The sequence below is a fragment of the Nansenia antarctica genome (genome assembly GCF_963989245.1).
Source record: "Nansenia antarctica genome assembly, chromosome: 1".
Taxonomy (NCBI): Eukaryota; Metazoa; Chordata; class Actinopteri; order Argentiniformes; family Microstomatidae; genus Nansenia; species Nansenia antarctica.
Genome location: NC_137674.1, coordinates 23,658,262 through 23,675,911, shown reverse-complemented (window position 1 = coordinate 23,675,911; position 17,650 = coordinate 23,658,262). Strand labels below are relative to the sequence as shown.

The 17,650-nt window shown below is 43.6% G+C and overlaps 1 protein-coding gene across 1 annotated transcript in view; it reads left to right on the top strand.

Moving 5' to 3' along the window:
• Positions 1-218: 218 nt before the first annotated feature.
• Positions 219-17,650, top strand: part of kif6 (kinesin family member 6) — a gene marked incomplete at both ends in the record, with an annotated part of 100,948 nt that continues 83,516 nt past the window's right edge. Inside the window, 6 exons of the mRNA XM_080541292.1 lie at positions 219-278; positions 1,616-1,725; positions 2,388-2,462; positions 8,562-8,709; positions 9,682-9,795; positions 14,968-15,093. Coding sequence (XP_080397418.1) covers positions 219-278; positions 1,616-1,725; positions 2,388-2,462; positions 8,562-8,709; positions 9,682-9,795; positions 14,968-15,093 — 633 coding nt within the window. The remainder of the gene's footprint in view (positions 279-1,615; positions 1,726-2,387; positions 2,463-8,561; positions 8,710-9,681; positions 9,796-14,967; positions 15,094-17,650) is intronic.

Here is a 17,650-nt window from a genome sequence, read left to right as displayed (position 1 = left end):
CATTTGTATTTTGTTGTAAAGCACTTTGAATTGCCCCTGTTGTATGAAATGGGCTATAAACTTGCCTTGCTCGTCACGTGACCGCTCACCTGGCAACCACAGCGGTGACAACAAACTCAGAGGACCGGAGCATCACAGTTCATTAGCCAGCTAGCAACTCCAGCAAGACAAAGACGTTATGTATTTGCGTCTAAAGAGCATTCATATATGACAAGAACATGGTAAAACAGACCATCCAGATCTTTGCCCGTGTTAAACCCACAAAGAAAACCACCTCGGTGAGTGCGTTGTGGTGCAGGGAGGTGCATGTGTGAGTGACAGCGAGCTAACGAGGTCGCTACTGTTACTGAAGTTGCAGAGGTACTGCAGAGCCAACTCTCTTTGGCCGGGGAACTTTATTTCACAGCTTGTTAGCGAAGGATTAGGCTACTTTAAGGAGTGTTAAGCTACACGTTAATGCATGCAATTCAATGGATTTAAGTGGATTTAGAGCTAGGTAGCTATGCAAGTGTGCAAACTACATTAGTTTGGTCATCCATGCTTATCAATGCCTCATCATCATGCTAGCTGATGTTGATGTCATGATGGATGCTGGTAGGTAGTAGTGGCAGGGGTAGCCTACGATTTGGCCTGATTAATAACAACATGGCATACTCCTTCAAGCTAAACTTGAAATGTAGTAAAGTAGTAGACTTCATCAAGGCATCTTGCTCTACCGTTAATTTTCCCAGTCATGATATTATTACTTTAGAAAATATCATAATATTCTCCATTGCTGTATGCTGGAGACCTGCCAGAGTGAGCCAAGATTTGTGAACAACTTTACAGTTGCACACTAAATACCATTTAAGGTTGCCACATACTCCCAGCTCACACACAAGACATGTCTAAATGTCACAAGCCTAAATGTCACCCAGTGTGTGTGTGTGTGTGTGTGTGTGTGTGTGTGTGTGTGTGTGTTTGATTGATTGATAACTTTATTAGAAGATTTGCAGAAGTAGGTACATGAAAGTACATATTACATACAAGGTCAACTAACAGGATAAAAACCCAAGAAAGCCACTGGCTTATTTCAATTGGGGTCCTTGATTCTCAATTCATCGTTACATGTAAGACATGTGTGTGTGTGTGTGTGTGTGTGTGTGTGTGTGTGTGTGTGTGTGCGCGCGTCTGTGTGTGGAAGAGTCAGAGCATCTAGTCTATGCTAAATTACCTCTGAAATAGTGGCTTGTTACGGTTTGGATCCAAATAAAGCCTGCTGTGTGTGTGTGGCCAATAAGACCTCTCAATTTCCCGAAGCACGTCTAATGGTAGGCTAAATGGACTGCACTTATATAGCGCCTTTTTTGCTGCTCCAAAGCGCTTTACAACGGCCTCTCATTCACCCATTCACACACACATTCACACACCAATGGCGGCAAGCTGCCATGCAAGGCGCTGGGCCGCTCACTGGGAGCAATTTTGGGGTTCAGTGTCTTGCCCAAGGACACTTCAACATGTGGCCAGCTGGGACTCGAACCGCCGATCTGCCAACCTTGTGATCATTAGGCGGCGACTCTACCTCCTGCGCCACAGCCGCCGTTTAGACTATGTTGACGATCCGCCTCCCTTCCAGGTGTATTCTGTGGACAATGAGGAACACACAGGCTCTTGTCTAGAGTTTCTGGTGCCCAAGGACCTGGCTGATGGCTTCATTAACAACAAGAAGGAGAGTTACAAGTTCAGGTGAGAGCATCTGGCATCTACATTCGTCATTGGATTTAATTAAGTTACTGAATTAAAGTTATCATCTACCTTCAATGTGTGGTAGAGATGCACTCACTCATCTGGCTTACTGTTCCCAGGCTGTGGAAGCCAGTAGTAATTTGCCATTTGGAAGGTGAATTTGATAATAACCAAAATGATTACCAATAAACACTTCTGCATTTTTTTGTATTTTGTTCAGTCTCTGGTTGGTCTTGTAGCTCTAGTATGAAGGGAAGAGGGGAGGTATACAACTGACATCAGGAGAGGCAGGCCCGCTGTCCAAACTTCCCTTTAACACTACAACAGCCGTACCTATTTTACCTACTAGTAGAGCCGCCTTGGGGGTCAAATAGACCCCCTTTTTAGAATGTAAATCGTCTATTTACACACAGAGATCACTAGCCTGCCTCCTACACAGAAAAACTGCAAAACAGCTTTATACTATCTTATCCTGAAGTGATTTTGAGTTTCGATTTTGAGTTTTGTTTTGTTTGTTTTCTGTTTTGTCTGTCCGATCATTCCCCTGTAAAGCATCTTTGGGCTTTTTGAAAGGCGCTATATAAATTAAAGTTATTATTAATATTATTATCCCTTCATGGTGGACTCGCAGCTAACTCCTGAGTTTTCACCCTTACTTCCAGGTTCCAAAAGGTGTTTGATCAAACAATCAAACAAGAGGACGTGTTTGAAGCCATCGCCAGGCCAGTGGCTGACAGGTGAGTTCATTACATGCTGTAGCTTGTTGTTGGATGGTTAAAAAATATAGGCCTAAGGAGGAAATAAATGTGATTTTATTTATTTATTTATTTATGCTATTGTGCATATCTGGTATATATGTATGTTACGGTACATGTGGGAATACGGTACATGTGGGAAAACTAGGGTTAGGGTTAGGTGCTAGGGTGCTAGGGTTAAGGTTAGGGGTAGGGTTAGGGTTAGGGTTAAGGTTAGGGTTAGGGTTAGACATGCCAGCATGTACCAAGTCACCCTAGCACCTAACACCTAACCCTAGTTTTCCCACATTAATTTAATTAATTAATTTTGCCATTTAGCAGACGCTTTTATCCAAAGCGACTTACAATTACGAATTCCAGGGACATTCCCCCTGGAGTAACTGAGGGCTAAGTGCCTTACCCAAGGGCACACTAGTAGTGGTGTGGCTTCAGGCGGGATTTGAACTCACAACCTTCCGATCACAAGTCCAACTCACTATCCACTAGACCACCACTACCCAAATGTACTACCCACATGTACCGTATTCCCACATGTACCGTAACATATATACCATATGTATATGCATATATGCTGGAAGGCACAGTAATGCTGTGAAAACACCATTTTCAATTTTAGAACAATTGTCTTGTTGATTTTTCCAAAATCAGCATGGGGCGGCTGTGGCGCAGGAGGTAGAGCCGCCATCTAATGACCGCAAGGTTGGCAGATCGGCGGTTCGAGCCCCGGCTGGCCACATGTCGAAGTGTCCTTGGGCAAGACACTGAACCCCAAATTGCTCCCAGTGAGCGGGCCGGCGGCTTGCATGGCAGCTTGCCGCCATTGGTGTGTGAATGTGTGTGTGAATGGGTGAATGAGAGGCCGTTGTAAAGCGCTCTACCTCCCCTGTATATAACCAACCTCCACCAATCACAGCGCTCTTGCTCTATCTGGCCAGGCCTGGACCACACAGCCCGCCAGGCATGTTGACAGGACAGCTGAGAAGCTTCTCACCACAGTGCAGATTGGGTATCCTCAGAGAGGCTCATCAAGTTTGTGTTGTCCTGTTGCTCTCTAATTCATTCTTGGTCACCCATCCACATGATACAGTACACTCATTTCCTGGTGCTCCTCAGTCGGCATTTTACAAGTGGCAAAAATGTTATTTGTCATTATCACCTTGGGAACATCTCCTACCAAGCAGTACAGTGAGGTATGCAGTTGATGGAGAGTCTACAGCTGTCTAACCTTTCAGCTATAGAGCATTCTCCAATGTCGTGAGCTTAGAATTATAAGGTTCTATCTCCGCTTAGGGTAGTTCAGAGATATTGAGCGTCAACGTTTTTACATTCCATTATGTTTTGTTAGATGGAACCGTTGTATTTTATTAATTACTAACTCAACATTTTTAAAAATAACACCACACAGGCATTAATAAACACCTAATGGTTCAGATTATGTAAAAAAACTCAATTTTGAACCTTATAATTCTAACGTCACGAAGTGGCAAAAATGTTATTTGTCATTATCACATTGGGGACAGCAGTACAGTGAACTATGCAGTTGATGGAGAGTCTACAGCTGTCACACCTTTCAGCTATAGAGCATTCTCCAATGTGTCCTTCCCAAGACCATCATGGAGAAATCAAATAACAGTCTCTGAAACAGTACTTAGTCCTACAGTAAAAACTTCACTACAGGGAAATCTGCTTAAAAAATATTAGACCAACTCATTGTTTCACATTGAAGTTTTCAACCCCACCCATCTTGTGGAATAGCAAGGCCTATAATTACAGAGACCGAGGATAGGGCAGAGTGGCAAGGAGATTGTGGTGCCACACCCTTTTCTCATTTATTTTTTTGGGTGTATTTGGCCATTTTGATTTTGGGTAGGCTATAGCTAGACTATTGGTAAACATTGTTTTCTCTGTGTACCACATGTACAAAAGAAGAGATTTGGTGAGGCTGCATTCTCATTTAATGCACCCAGATTGTGTCTCACTGCCAGTTTACATTAGGGATGCAACCTCAGCACATATGTTCAAGTCAAGACCAAAAACCCATCTTTTTAATATTGCCTTTAAATGACTAAATAATTAAATTATGATTATATAATGATTAAAGCACTTTGAGCTGCAACGTTTGCAGGAAAAGCGCTATACAAATAAACGTATTATTATTATTATTATTATTATTATTATTATTATTATTATTATTATTGTAATTGGAAATGGCTTGAACAGCTTTCATTTTAATTGGCTATACAAAATGCGTGCACCTCTCTAATGCATGGGTCGGTACATTATTGTTATGTTAGCCGAATTTAAGTATTCAGAAGAAGAAAGTCATGAGGATTAATACCAGAATACATTTTTCACTGTTAAAGTTTCATTTTTTTGCGTTTTAAGATATTAAGTGATTTCTTTCCGAAGATCCGTGGGAGCCTTTGTGAATGTCGGCACACATCGGAAATGGAAATGTATTATTCGTTCATACCACCCACAGATTATTATTCAGCCATGAGAGTTATGCGCATCCCTAGTTGACGCATCTATCCATTATGTTATACTTCTTAATCTTAATCTATCTTAATCCTATCCAGTACAGATGTGTAAAGGATATCATTAATAAGGAGTCATTTCAATTGTCATATAAGTAGGATTTCTAATGATATTGGTTTATTTGTTTAAAGCTCATGGTGTCTCTTCAAACTTGGATTGACTTAAGCGGGGTACACACATAAGGATTTTCTGGCCGATTTTGGCCCGATTTTCGGATGGCTGAAAACGGCAGAAAACGCCCGATTATCAGATGGCTCTTAACATTTTCCTATAACAAAATCCTGTGGTGTGAGGTGTGTTAAGAGTCAATCAATTGTCAATTGTCAATTGTCTCTCCCGACAACCTGCTCGGAAAATGGGCGTGGCCGGCAATCGTAAATGTCAAATGTGTTCAATACTTACGACCAGAAATCATAGGGTTGCCAGATTTTTTGGTGGAATTAGCGGTTTTAGACTGTGGTTAGGGTGGAAAATGTCATTTCCATCTGGCAACCCTGCTCGCGAGTCCAACTATAACGTAGCCAATCAAGAAGCGAGCTGACTTCTTCTTTTCATTATTCGGCACTTTATTTGCCCTGTCGCACATGGTTGTCTCGTACAGGTCAGTCAGGGTACTACGTTAGATAATAATAATAATAATAATAATAATAATAACTTTATTTGTATAGCGCTTTTCCTGCAAACGTTGCGGCTCAACGTGCTTTAATCATTATATAATCTTAATTTAATTATTTTGTAATTTAAAAGCAATATTAAAAGGATGGGTTCACGCGAGATTTCTGGCTTGGGGAACGAGACTCTAGAGAGTTTGGAGTCTGTCGTAACGAAAATCTTTATGTCTGTGGGGTGCTGAAATGGGGAAATCGGAGCACACCACACACAATACGATCAAGGCTGTTCAATCCAAGATTTTGTTTCTTCATGTGTGGGGTCTGTCTCAGATAAGATTTCGGTTAAGATTTTGAAAATCCTTATGTGTGTTTAGGGACCCTCACATGGTGTCTGAGAGAATTCTACCCTTGCCCTAAGGTTAGGCTAACCTTTTGATCAAAGACCACAGACATTGAATTTGACTCATTCAGTATGATCGCCGCCGACTTACGGAAGTTGAAGCTAAGGTACCCCGTTGATTAAGACTTAGAAGCAGCCATTTCGTCAGCTGTTGTGTTTAATTGCATTATAGGTTTGGTTTAGGTAGTCTCATTCCCATCCATGGCAAACTAGACTAGTGTGAACGAGACGGTGTTAAACATTGTTTTCAGGTTTAAATGGATAGACTTCCAGGTTTAAATGGATAGACTTCCGGGTTTAAATGGATAGACTTTCAGGTTTAAATGGATAGACTTCCAGGTTTACATGGATACTTTCAGGTTTACATGGATAGACTTCCAAGTTTACATGGATAGACTTTCAGGTTTAAATGGATAGACTTCCAGGTTTAAATGGATACACTTTCAGGTTTAAATGGATAAACTTCCAGGTTTAAATGGATAGACTTCCAGGTTTAAATGGATAGACTTTCAGGTTTAAATGGTTAGACTTCCAGGTTTAAATGGATAGACTTCCAGGTTTAAATGGATAGACTTCCAGGTTTAAATGGATAGACTTTCAGGTTTAAATGGATATACTTCCAGGTTTAAATGGATAGACTTCCAGGTTTAAATGGATAGACTTCCAGGTTTAAATGAATAGACTTTCAGGTTTAAATGGATAGACTTTCAGGTTTAAATGGATAGACTTCCAGGTTTTCCTCCAGTAGTCAGGGATCACCGAGAATCAGAATCAGCAGTTGTCTCACATCCAGAAGCCTATGCAAACAGACCCCTATCTTTTTACGCTACTTTTCCACATCAAGTTATGCGGTAATATCTGTCAAGTTGTTTTATAAGTCATTGCCCAAGATAGAGCAGTGGTCCTTTGTAGTTCATCCAAAAACAGCCTGCATTTGAACGCCAATCGTCATATTTACTGAGCTGTAACCTAAACCATGCAACCCCCATCCACCACAGCGTTTACAGTAAACCTAGTAGTAATGGCAGTAATGATTAAAGACCTGGGCTTTAGTAGAAGGAGAAGTAAGGGATGGCCAAGTTCCCTGGAAGCACTCCTGCCAGTCTCCAAGAAGACTGAGGTGTAAACAGGAACAAGCTTCGGGAAACGCCCAGACTTAAGTGGCCAAAGCCGCATCATTAGCCCCGATGTTACAACACAGAGCCAGGTTCTGTCCCCCGTTGCCTGACATGAATCACACTGAGAGTGAAGTGGTCGCCCGATGGCAGTCGTCTAAAGAGTCCAGAACTGACCAAAACCGACCGTTCTCATGTTATTTGTAATATGGACTGACCGATGATATCCTTTTTCTTTTTTCATACAGGGTATGGCAATGTGTACAGAAGGGAAGCCTTCTACACACCGCCTTCAATGAAGCGGCTGAATGTTCCAGTAGAATTGACTTGAGACATTATTTAGAAAGGCAGTTTACTGTTGACACATGCAAAATACATTATCTTGATATCGTGTTCCCTTACATTAGGTGAGCTTAGAATGCTACGGTTCTATCTCCGTTTCGGGTAGTTCAGAGATATTGAGCGTCAACGTTTTTACATTCCATTATGTTTTGTGAGATGGAACCTTTGTATTTTATTAATTACTAACTCAAAAATTTCAACATTTTAAAAATAACACCACACAGGCATTAATAAACACCTAATGGATCAGATTATGTAAAAAACTATAGAGATAGAATCGTATAATTCTAACGTCACGAGTTGACACATGCCAAATACATTATCTTGATATCGTGTTCCCTTACATTAGGCGCCTAGAGAGGACTGAATGTCTGCTCACCTTTGATCATGTTAAGCCAACCCACCCACACCCCACCGCTTACACAAATGATCAATCTTAGTGGATGTTCATTTCGCTCAAATACAGGTTAGGTCCTCAACATGGTTTTCATGCTGGCGCAGTGCGTGTGAGGTGGCCAGTTCAGTGCCCGACCAGTTGAGGTGCGGCTGTGGCGCAGGAGGTAGAGCCGCCGTCTAATGATTGCAACATTGGCAGATTGGCGGTTCGAGCCCCGGCTGGCCACATGTCGAAGTGTCCTTGGGCAAGACACTGAACCCCAAATTGCTCCCAGTGAGCGGGCCGGCGCCTTGCATGGTAGCTTGGCCGCCATTGGTGTGTGAATGGGTGAATGAGAGGCCGTTGTAAAGTGCTTTGGATAAAGACGCTATATAAAAAAATAATTATTAACTTCTCCTGCAAGGAAATCAGTCCGACCACATCTATTTACGTGGGAAATTAATCAAGCTGGAACCCAAAAAATGCCAATTCGCTTCCTTTTTTGTCTGTATGGCAGTGAAATCCCTAATTTCATCACCTCGAGGATGACAAAAAGCTGTCATACGGTGTCGCGAATAGGTCAAGAATTCTATTCAAAAAGGTCAAAAAAAGTCTTACATTTGACTTGTAGGAACCCTGTTTTATATACTGTAGGCTACTGGAGTGTGATTAATGACAGTTGTGGGGTTCTGTCTGCAGTGTTCTGGGGGGGTACAACGGGACCATCTTTGCCTACGGCCAGACAGGCAGTGGGAAGACGTTCACCATCACAGGAGGGGCGGAGCGCTACAGCGACCGGGGCATCATCCCTCGCACACTCTCTTACCTCTACCACCTCTTCAGCCAGGTCAGTCTCTTATCTCTACCACCTCTTCAGCCAGGTCAGTCTCTTACCTTTATCACCACATCAGCCAGGTCAGTCTCAAAACTAATGAAATGATCTCTGAAAAATATATTGTGTGGTAGGTAATTAAGCAATATCACACGAGAGGGAGTGCTGTTATACTGAATATCAGCACGGCTGTGATTGGGTCGTAGGTACGAGGCCGCAGGCCGAGTAGGAAGACAATCACAGCCGTGGTGATATTCAGTATAACAGCACAACCTCGAGTGTGATATTGCTTTTATACAACAGTTCTACAGCGCCATTTATTCGTTAACAGTAATAAGCGACAACAGATTATGGTTTGTTTGTTTATTTAATCATAAAAATAAACCAAAAAATGTTTTGCAACTGAACTTCAAATGGACTGTTGCCTAGTAACCTGAACACAAACATGTAGTCTAATTAACGGTCATTTAGTAGAACATCTGTGCGGCGGAGTGATACCTATAGTTAAAAGTCCCAGTGCTGTTATACTGTATATCAGCACTCATGGAATGCCTCTTGTCCAATCAAATCCAATCAAATGACTTGGTCGGAACTAACTGTTGTTTAATGGATGTTATACAACAGTTAGTTCCGACCAAATAATTTGATTGGACAAGAGGTATTCCATGAGTGCTGATATACAGTATAACAGCACTGGGACTTTTAACTATATGTATCACTCCGAAATGACCGTTAATACAAAGTTAGCTAGCCTGCAGATGTTTGTGTTCAGGTTACTAGGCAACAGTCCAGTTGCGGAACAATCTTTTGTTGACGGAGCCAAAATAAATGATTAAATAAACAAACAAATCATAATCTGTTGTCGCTTATTACTGTTAACTAATAAATTGCCTGCGGCCTCGTACCTACGACCGAATCACAGCCGTGCTGATATTCAGTATAACAGCACTCCCTCTCGTGTGATTATTGCTTAATTGTTGTGCACAGGATAACAGTATGGTGTACACCACTCACATCTCGTACCTGGAGATCTACAACGAGGTGGGCTACGACTTGCTGGACCCCCGCCACGAGGCCTCTCGCCTGGAGGACTTACCGTCAGTATCCCCCTCCCCCTCTCTTCTGCTCTCTCCTTTAACTAAAACTACATTTACAGGGCTCAACATTAACGCTGTTTTACTTGTCCGGAGCAAGTAAAACATTCGCCGGGTTTGTTTGCACGAGCACGACGACGCTGCTAGATCCGTGTTTACCTGTGTGCAGGAAGAACAACAGACGGTGCAGGCACCAGACTAGACTAGATGATCGTGAGTGAAGATATATCAAAGCATACGGGTGATCGACAGGCGAGTACGCTTTAATAATATCTTCACTCACGATCATCTAGTCTGGTCTGGCGCCTGCGCCGTCTGTTGTTCTTCCTGCACACAGGTAAAAATATCTGGGATCTAGCAGCGTTGTCGGGCTCGCGCAAACAAACCCGGCGAAAGTTTTACTTAACCCGGCGTTAATGTCGAGCCCTGATTTACGTTGCACAGGACAGAATGTTGGACTGAGGTGTGAAATATGGACACTGGAGTAATATTATTTCCATATTAACAGTGCTTTACTAACGGTCACTTGACAAATGGCTGTCTGTCTGTGACAGTGACAGGAATGGATGAGCTTCTCCTCACTCAAACCACAGCAGATGAGTTGTCATCTTGTCCTGCCTGTGTGCTGGCGTTTAGTCAGTGGCGGTTGCCACTTCTGTCAGTGGCTTCTCTCTTGCGCACGCATTAGCTTTAGCTATAATTATCTTTCTCTCTTACTTGTTTTCTTTCTCTTATCCCTGTTCTATCTTCCATCTTTTCTTTCCTTTCACTCTCCTCACTATTCATTGTATTTGTTTTGGTGGGATGTGCAGCACACTTTATATGACAGTATGGCACAATGCGTGGTATTGTCTTTAACATTCAGGTACAGTGTTTTTGGATAATTTGTCTTTTTAAATTTAATTTAATTTAAATTAGTTTTAATTCTCTCCTGCTGATCTCTCTTATTGTCTCTCTGTCTCTCTTTTTTAACCTTGTCTCCCTTTCTATTCCCCTCCTTCCTCCCTCTCCCTGTCCATTTCTCCCTCCCTTCTTTTGTCCATGTCTGCCCCCCCACCCCCTCCATGCCTGCCCCCCCCCGCCCCAACCAGCTCAAGGTTTAAAGAGCCACAAATTACGGTCCTCTGTAAATAGACGGTGCCCGTTGTTGACCACACTCCTGTCCCAAGGAGAGGCTGTGGCACCAAGAAATCCTCTGTGCTCTCTGTCTCTGACACACACACACACACACACACACACACACACACACACACACACACACACACACACACACACACACACATACACACACACACATTCATACACACACACACACACAGACAGATAACATACATATATATATAACATACATACATATATATAACATACATACATACATACACACACACACACACACACACACACACACACACACACACACACACACACACACACACACACAGGCATGGTTTGAGGAGGCCATCCATCCATTCAATCTTGTTTATTTACCCTTCGAGGAAGCCGGGAGTACAGAAACAAGGAGTTAACATCAAGTGTATGGCTATCTCCAAAGCCACAATGTCTCAATGTCTGTCTTTTTCTCCAACTTCTTTTTTTATAATGTGTCTTTTCGGTCAGTGCTGCTGACTATCAATCTACTCCACCGTGCCTCTGACACACACACACACACACACACACACACACACACACACACACACACACACACACACACACACACACACTCACACACACACACACACACACACACACACACACACACACACACACACTCACACACACACACACACACACTCACACACACACACACACACACACACACACACACACACACACATACATGCCTTTGGTTTCCTTGAGATGTTTGTTCCCTTTCGTTCTCTATGAATCACAGGAGTCACCAGGGTTTCATTCTCTATGAATCACAGGAGTCACCAGGGCTTCAGGCGTACGTAGTGCTAACCCCTAAGTAAAGGCTGGAAATTAATCCAAATGTGATTCCTGGATGGAAAGACGAGAGGCTGGTGGAGGTAGACATCAGAGGACAGGCTCGTTGTAATGCACGGAACGGAATGAGGAACAGTGTCAAACACTGATTCTGTCCCTGCATTAGAATGGTCCTGTCCTGTCCCCTGCATTAGAATGGTCCTGTCCTGGAGTGACATGCATTAGAATGGTCCTGTCCCCTGCATTAGAATGGTCCTGTCCTGTCCCCTGCATTAGAATGGTCCTGTCCTGTCCCCTGCATTAGAATGGTCCTGTCCTGTCCCCTGCATTAGAATGGTCCTGTCCTGTCCCCTGCATTAGAATGGTCCTGTCTTGGAGTGACATGCATTAGAATGGTCCTGTCCTGGAGTGACATGCATTAGAATGGTCCTGTCCTGTTCCATGCATTAGAATGGTCCTGTCCTGGAGTGACATGCATTAGAATGGTCCTGTCCTGGAGTGACATGCATTAGAATGGTCCTGTCCCGTTCCATGCATTAGAATGGTCCTGTCCTGGAGTGACATGCATTAGAATGGTCCTGTCCTGTCCCATGCATTAGAATGGTCCTGTCCTGGAGTGACATGCATTAGAATGGTCCTGTCCTGGAGTGACATGCATTAGAATGGTCCTGTCCTGTTCCCTGCATTAGAATGGTCCTGTCCTGGAGTGACATGCATTAGAATGGTCCTGTCCTGGAGTGACATGCATTAGAATGGTCCTGTCCTGTTCCATGCATTAGAATGGTCCTGTCCTGTTCCATGCATTAGAATGGTCCTGTCCCGTCCCCTGCATTAGAATGGTCCTGTCCTGTTCCATGCATTAGAATGGTCCTGTCCTGGAGTGACATGCATTAGAATGGTCCTGTCCTGTTCCATGCATTAGAATGGTCCTGTCCTGGAGTGACATGCATTAGAATGGTCCTGTCCTGGAGTGACATGCATTAGAATGGTCCTGTCCTGTTCCCTGCATTAGAATGGTCCTGTCCTGGAGTGACATGCATTAGAATGGTCCTGTCCTGGAGTGACATGCATTAGAATGGTCCTGTCCTGTTCCATGCATTAGAATGGTCCTGTCCTGTTCCATGCATTAGAATGGTCCTGTCCCGTCCCCTGCATTAGAATGGTCCTGTCCTGTTCCATGCATTAGAATGGTCCTGTCCTGGAGTGACATGCATTAGAATGGTCCTGTCCTGTTCCATGCATTAGAATGGTCCTGTCCTGGAGTGACATGCATTAGAATGGTCCTGTCCTGTTCCATGCATTAGAATGGTCCTGTCCTGGAGTGACATGCATTAGAATGGTCCTGTCCTGTTCCATGCATTAGAATGGTCCTGTCCTGGAGTGACATGCATTAGAATGGTCCTGTCCTGGAGTGACATGCATTAGAATGGTCCTGTCCTGTTCCATGCATTAGAATGGTCCTGTCCTGGAGTGACATGCATTAGAATGGTCCTGTCCTGTTCCATGCATTAGAATGGTCCTGTCCTGTTCCCTGCATTAGAATGGTCCTGTCCTGGAGTGACATGCATTAGAATGGTCCTGTCCTGTTCCATGCATTAGAATGGTCCTGTCCTGTTCCCTGCATTAGAATGGTCCTGTCCTGGAGTGACATGCATTAGAATGGTCCTGTCCTGTCCCATGCATTAGAATGGTCCTGTCCTGGAGTGACATGCATTAGAATGGTCCTGTCCTGGAGTGACATGCATTAGAATGGTCCTGTCCTGTTCCCTGCATTAGAATGGTCCTGTCCTGGAGTGACATGCATTAGAATGGTCCTGTCCTGGAGTGACATGCATTAGAATGGTCCTGTCCTGTTCCATGCATTAGAATGGTCCTGTCCTGTTCCATGCATTAGAATGGTCCTGTCCCGTCCCCTGCATTAGAATGGTCCTGTCCTGTTCCATGCATTAGAATGGTCCTGTCCTGGAGTGACATGCATTAGAATGGTCCTGTCCTGTTCCATGCATTAGAATGGTCCTGTCCTGGAGTGACATGCATTAGAATGGTCCTGTCCTGGAGTGACATGCATTAGAATGGTCCTGTCCTGTTCCCTGCATTAGAATGGTCCTGTCCTGGAGTGACATGCATTAGAATGGTCCTGTCCTGGAGTGACATGCATTAGAATGGTCCTGTCCTGTTTCATGCATTAGAATGGTCCTGTCCTGTTCCATGCATTAGAATGGTCCTGTCCCGTCCCCTGCATTAGAATGGTCCTGTCCTGTTCCATGCATTAGAATGGTCCTGTCCTGGAGTGACATGCATTAGAATGGTCCTGTCCTGTTCCATGCATTAGAATGGTCCTGTCCTGGAGTGACATGCATTAGAATGGTCCTGTCCTGTTCCATGCATTAGAATGGTCCTGTCCTGGAGTGACACTTGTTCCATGCATTAGAATGGTCCTGTCCTGGAGTGACACTTGTTCCATGCATTAGAATGGTCCTGTCCTGGAGTGACACTTGTAGATCAGTTAGGGACGACTACCTAATCCTCCGGATAGATAAAGCACATGTGTACGACACATGCCCCAGCCCACTGACTAGCACACGTGTGCTTTGTTTGGATTTGAGGCTGGCCTGGAGGAAGGGGGGGAGTGGATGATGTAACCGAATTCATTTTCTGAATTAGATTATTGTATTTTGACCAGATACTGACTGGAAATCTTTTCGCATTTGTAAACAGGGTTCCCGCGCTGGTCTTAAAAAGCCTTAAAGTAAAAAAATCCAGCAATCCAATCTATAAGGCCTAAAAAGGTCTCACATTTCTGTTATTTGGTCTAAAAATGAGGTGCTAGGTCTTAAAAATTAGATCCTGCAAGGAAATCAGTCCGACCACATCTATTTACACAGAAATTAATCAAGCTGGAACCCAAAAAATGCCAATTTGCTTCCTTTTTTGTCTGTACGGCAGTGACATCCCTAATTTCATCACCTCGAGGATGACAAAAAGCTATCATATGGTGTCGCGAATAGGTCAAGAATTCTATCCAAAGAGGTCTAAAAAAAGGTCTAAAAAGGTGTTAAATTTGACTTGTTGAAACGTGTAGGAACCCTGTGTAAAGTAGGATGTCTAAAGCAAACTTTTACTGTTTGGATGGTTCTTAACTGATGTTTGAAATGGCGAGTGGTGCATTGGTGTCTTATTGCAGAGTAGTGTATTGGTGTCTTATTGCTACGATTGAAATATTGTCCCCAGAAAGGTGACCATCATGGAAGACTCGGACCAGAACATTCACCTTAGGAACCTGTCACTCCAGCAGTCAGCCAATGAGGAGGAGGCGCTGAACCTGCTCTTCCTGGGAGACACAAATCGCATGATTGCAGAGGTGAGGAGGGAGGGAGGGAGGGAGGGAGGGAGGGAGGGAGGGAGCAAGGGCTTGGAGGGGTACAAGGTTACAAAACATCAGTCACTAACACCTCAACATTATGGAAGCCTCACCAATAAGGACTTCAAAACCACAATGAGAGTTAAAACCGGTAAATTGCCAAATTTCCAGGAAAGTAACGACCATATATATATTTTCTATTCTTAGGAGAGTGTTGTTGTCATAAGTTACTGATGAATGACTAGGTCTATTTGTAGCACTTAAATACATGTTTATTTCACCTGAAAGCAAAAATAAAACAACAAACAAAAGCCTTAGAGCTGCCCCCCTGACCACCTCTAAAGCCTATGAATCAACAACAATGACTCATTAGGCATTGTATACTCTACCTTACAATGGTTTTGTCTAGTCGTTTTTCGGTATCCCTGTGGTCTTTTTAACCACTTCTTTCCTAAGTAAAGCACAACATTTCCACTATCATTTATGTTTGGCTCTTTTGTGGCTCTTTTTTCTGTGCTCAAACACCAAGACTCCACACATTGATGAAACGTTTGTGGCTGCTCAACTCAACTCACTGCTTTTCAACCTGAGGTTTCAGCTTAAGTGGTTGGATATTTATTTTTTCAGTCTGACATTAAGGGTGTGTTCTCACTAGAACATTTGCTTCACTTGAATCTGAGTTTAGGAGTTTGCTTTGCTCTGCGTAGTTTGGAGCTGTGAGAACGCGCATTCGAAGTCGCTCCCGGAGCAAACAGCCGACGCATGCTCCGCTTGAAAAGGGTGGTTTCGCTCCGGTTAGAAACGAGGCATCGAGGCTGTCCATAGGGAAACAACAGCGCATGCGTGTTGATGTGGATAAGAGCCGGATGAACGGGCAATTTTCTATTTTTCAGACCAATCAACTACCACGTCTGTTGCTTCGATTATGTATGTTACTTCGTTTACACAAAGGGCTGTGAGAACGCAAATCAGAGAAATAATTTATGCAACAATGTTGCAAACTCATCCACTTGCTCCGGGTCCTGATTCGGACTTTCATGTGAGAACATGACCTAAGCTAATTCACCAAAAGTTGACATTTTTTATAACCCTTTTTACTCATTTTTACCATGGATGCCAATAATTGTGGAGGGCACTGTATTTGAGCGCTGAAAATCCCCACACCAACCAAACCACTCCAGAACCAGAAACAGCACTTTGCCACCCAGAGACATCTCCTGTGTTAAGACTTTAGCTTGTGCAGTGCACTCTTGACTAAGCAGACTTCAGCAACCCAAGAGTTTGTTGATAACCGTCCACTCACAAATAGAGCGTTGTTAAGGCTTCCCTCTTTTGGGAATGACTTCACTAGAAGCCTCCCCTATGCTCCAAGGAACCAAACACTCGCCAACATTAATCAATGCCAGAGTTTCAGTCCCAGCACTATTCACTGTTTCCTCTCTCACTCTCTAGCCTGTGAAGAAAAGATGACACATCCATTCATGCCACACTCAGAAGACCATTAGCACATTCTCCTGGAGACTTGCCCCCCCCCGCCCACCCCCCGCAAAAAAATAAAAACAGTCCTTCAGGAAGTGTTTCCTTTCATCCTGTCCCCAGTCTCCGTCCCTCCTCCCTCACCTCTGGTCGTTCTCCAGTCTTGAGTGTAACACAGCTGGTGGTCTCAGTAACCTGGCCTCACAGCAAGGCTATTGTTGAGTCAGGGGGTCGTCTTCTTCCATGGGGTTTCACCCAGAGTCTTTGTTTTAACCTTAACTTCGCTGACTCATCCCACACTCCTTGTGTGGTCAATGTGCGGTCGCACGAAGGTTGTACAGGGTCATCTGGTGGGTTTGAATGAGTCATCCTTGCATGCTGCTGTTATTTAAGCAATATCACACGAGAGGGAGTGTGTTATACTGAATATCAGCATGGCTGTGATTGGGTCATAGGTACGAGGCCGCAGGCCGAGTAGGAAGACAATCACAGCCGTGCTGATATTCAGTATAACAGCACGACCTTGAGTGTGATATTGCTTTTATACAACAGTTCTACAGAGCGATGTATTAGTTAACAGTAATAAGCGACAACAGATTATGATTTGTTTGTTTATTTAATCATAAAAATAAACCAAAAATAGTTCCGCAACTGAACTTCAAATGGACTGTTGCCTAGTAACCTGAACACAAACATGTAGTCCAATTAACGGCCATTTAGTAGAACATCTGTGCGGCGGAGTGATAAATATAGTTAAAAGTCCCAGTGCTGTTGTACTGTATATCAGCACTCATGGAATGCCTCTTGTCCAATCAAATCCAATCAAATGACTTGGTCGGAACTAACTGTTGTATAAAAGGAGATATGAAAGAGGGGATAATGTTGATCAAGAAAGAGGGAAAGGAGGAAAAAGAGATTATGGAGGAGCCCCGATGTATGGAAAGAGGAGATGTTGATGACTACGTGGAAGTGGGAGGCTGGACAGAGAGAGAAGGAGGTGAAGTGAGGGAGGGAGTGAAGAAGAGGAGGTGAGGAGAGAGGGAGAGGTAGAGAGTGAGAAGAGAGGGGGGGGGGGGGGGAG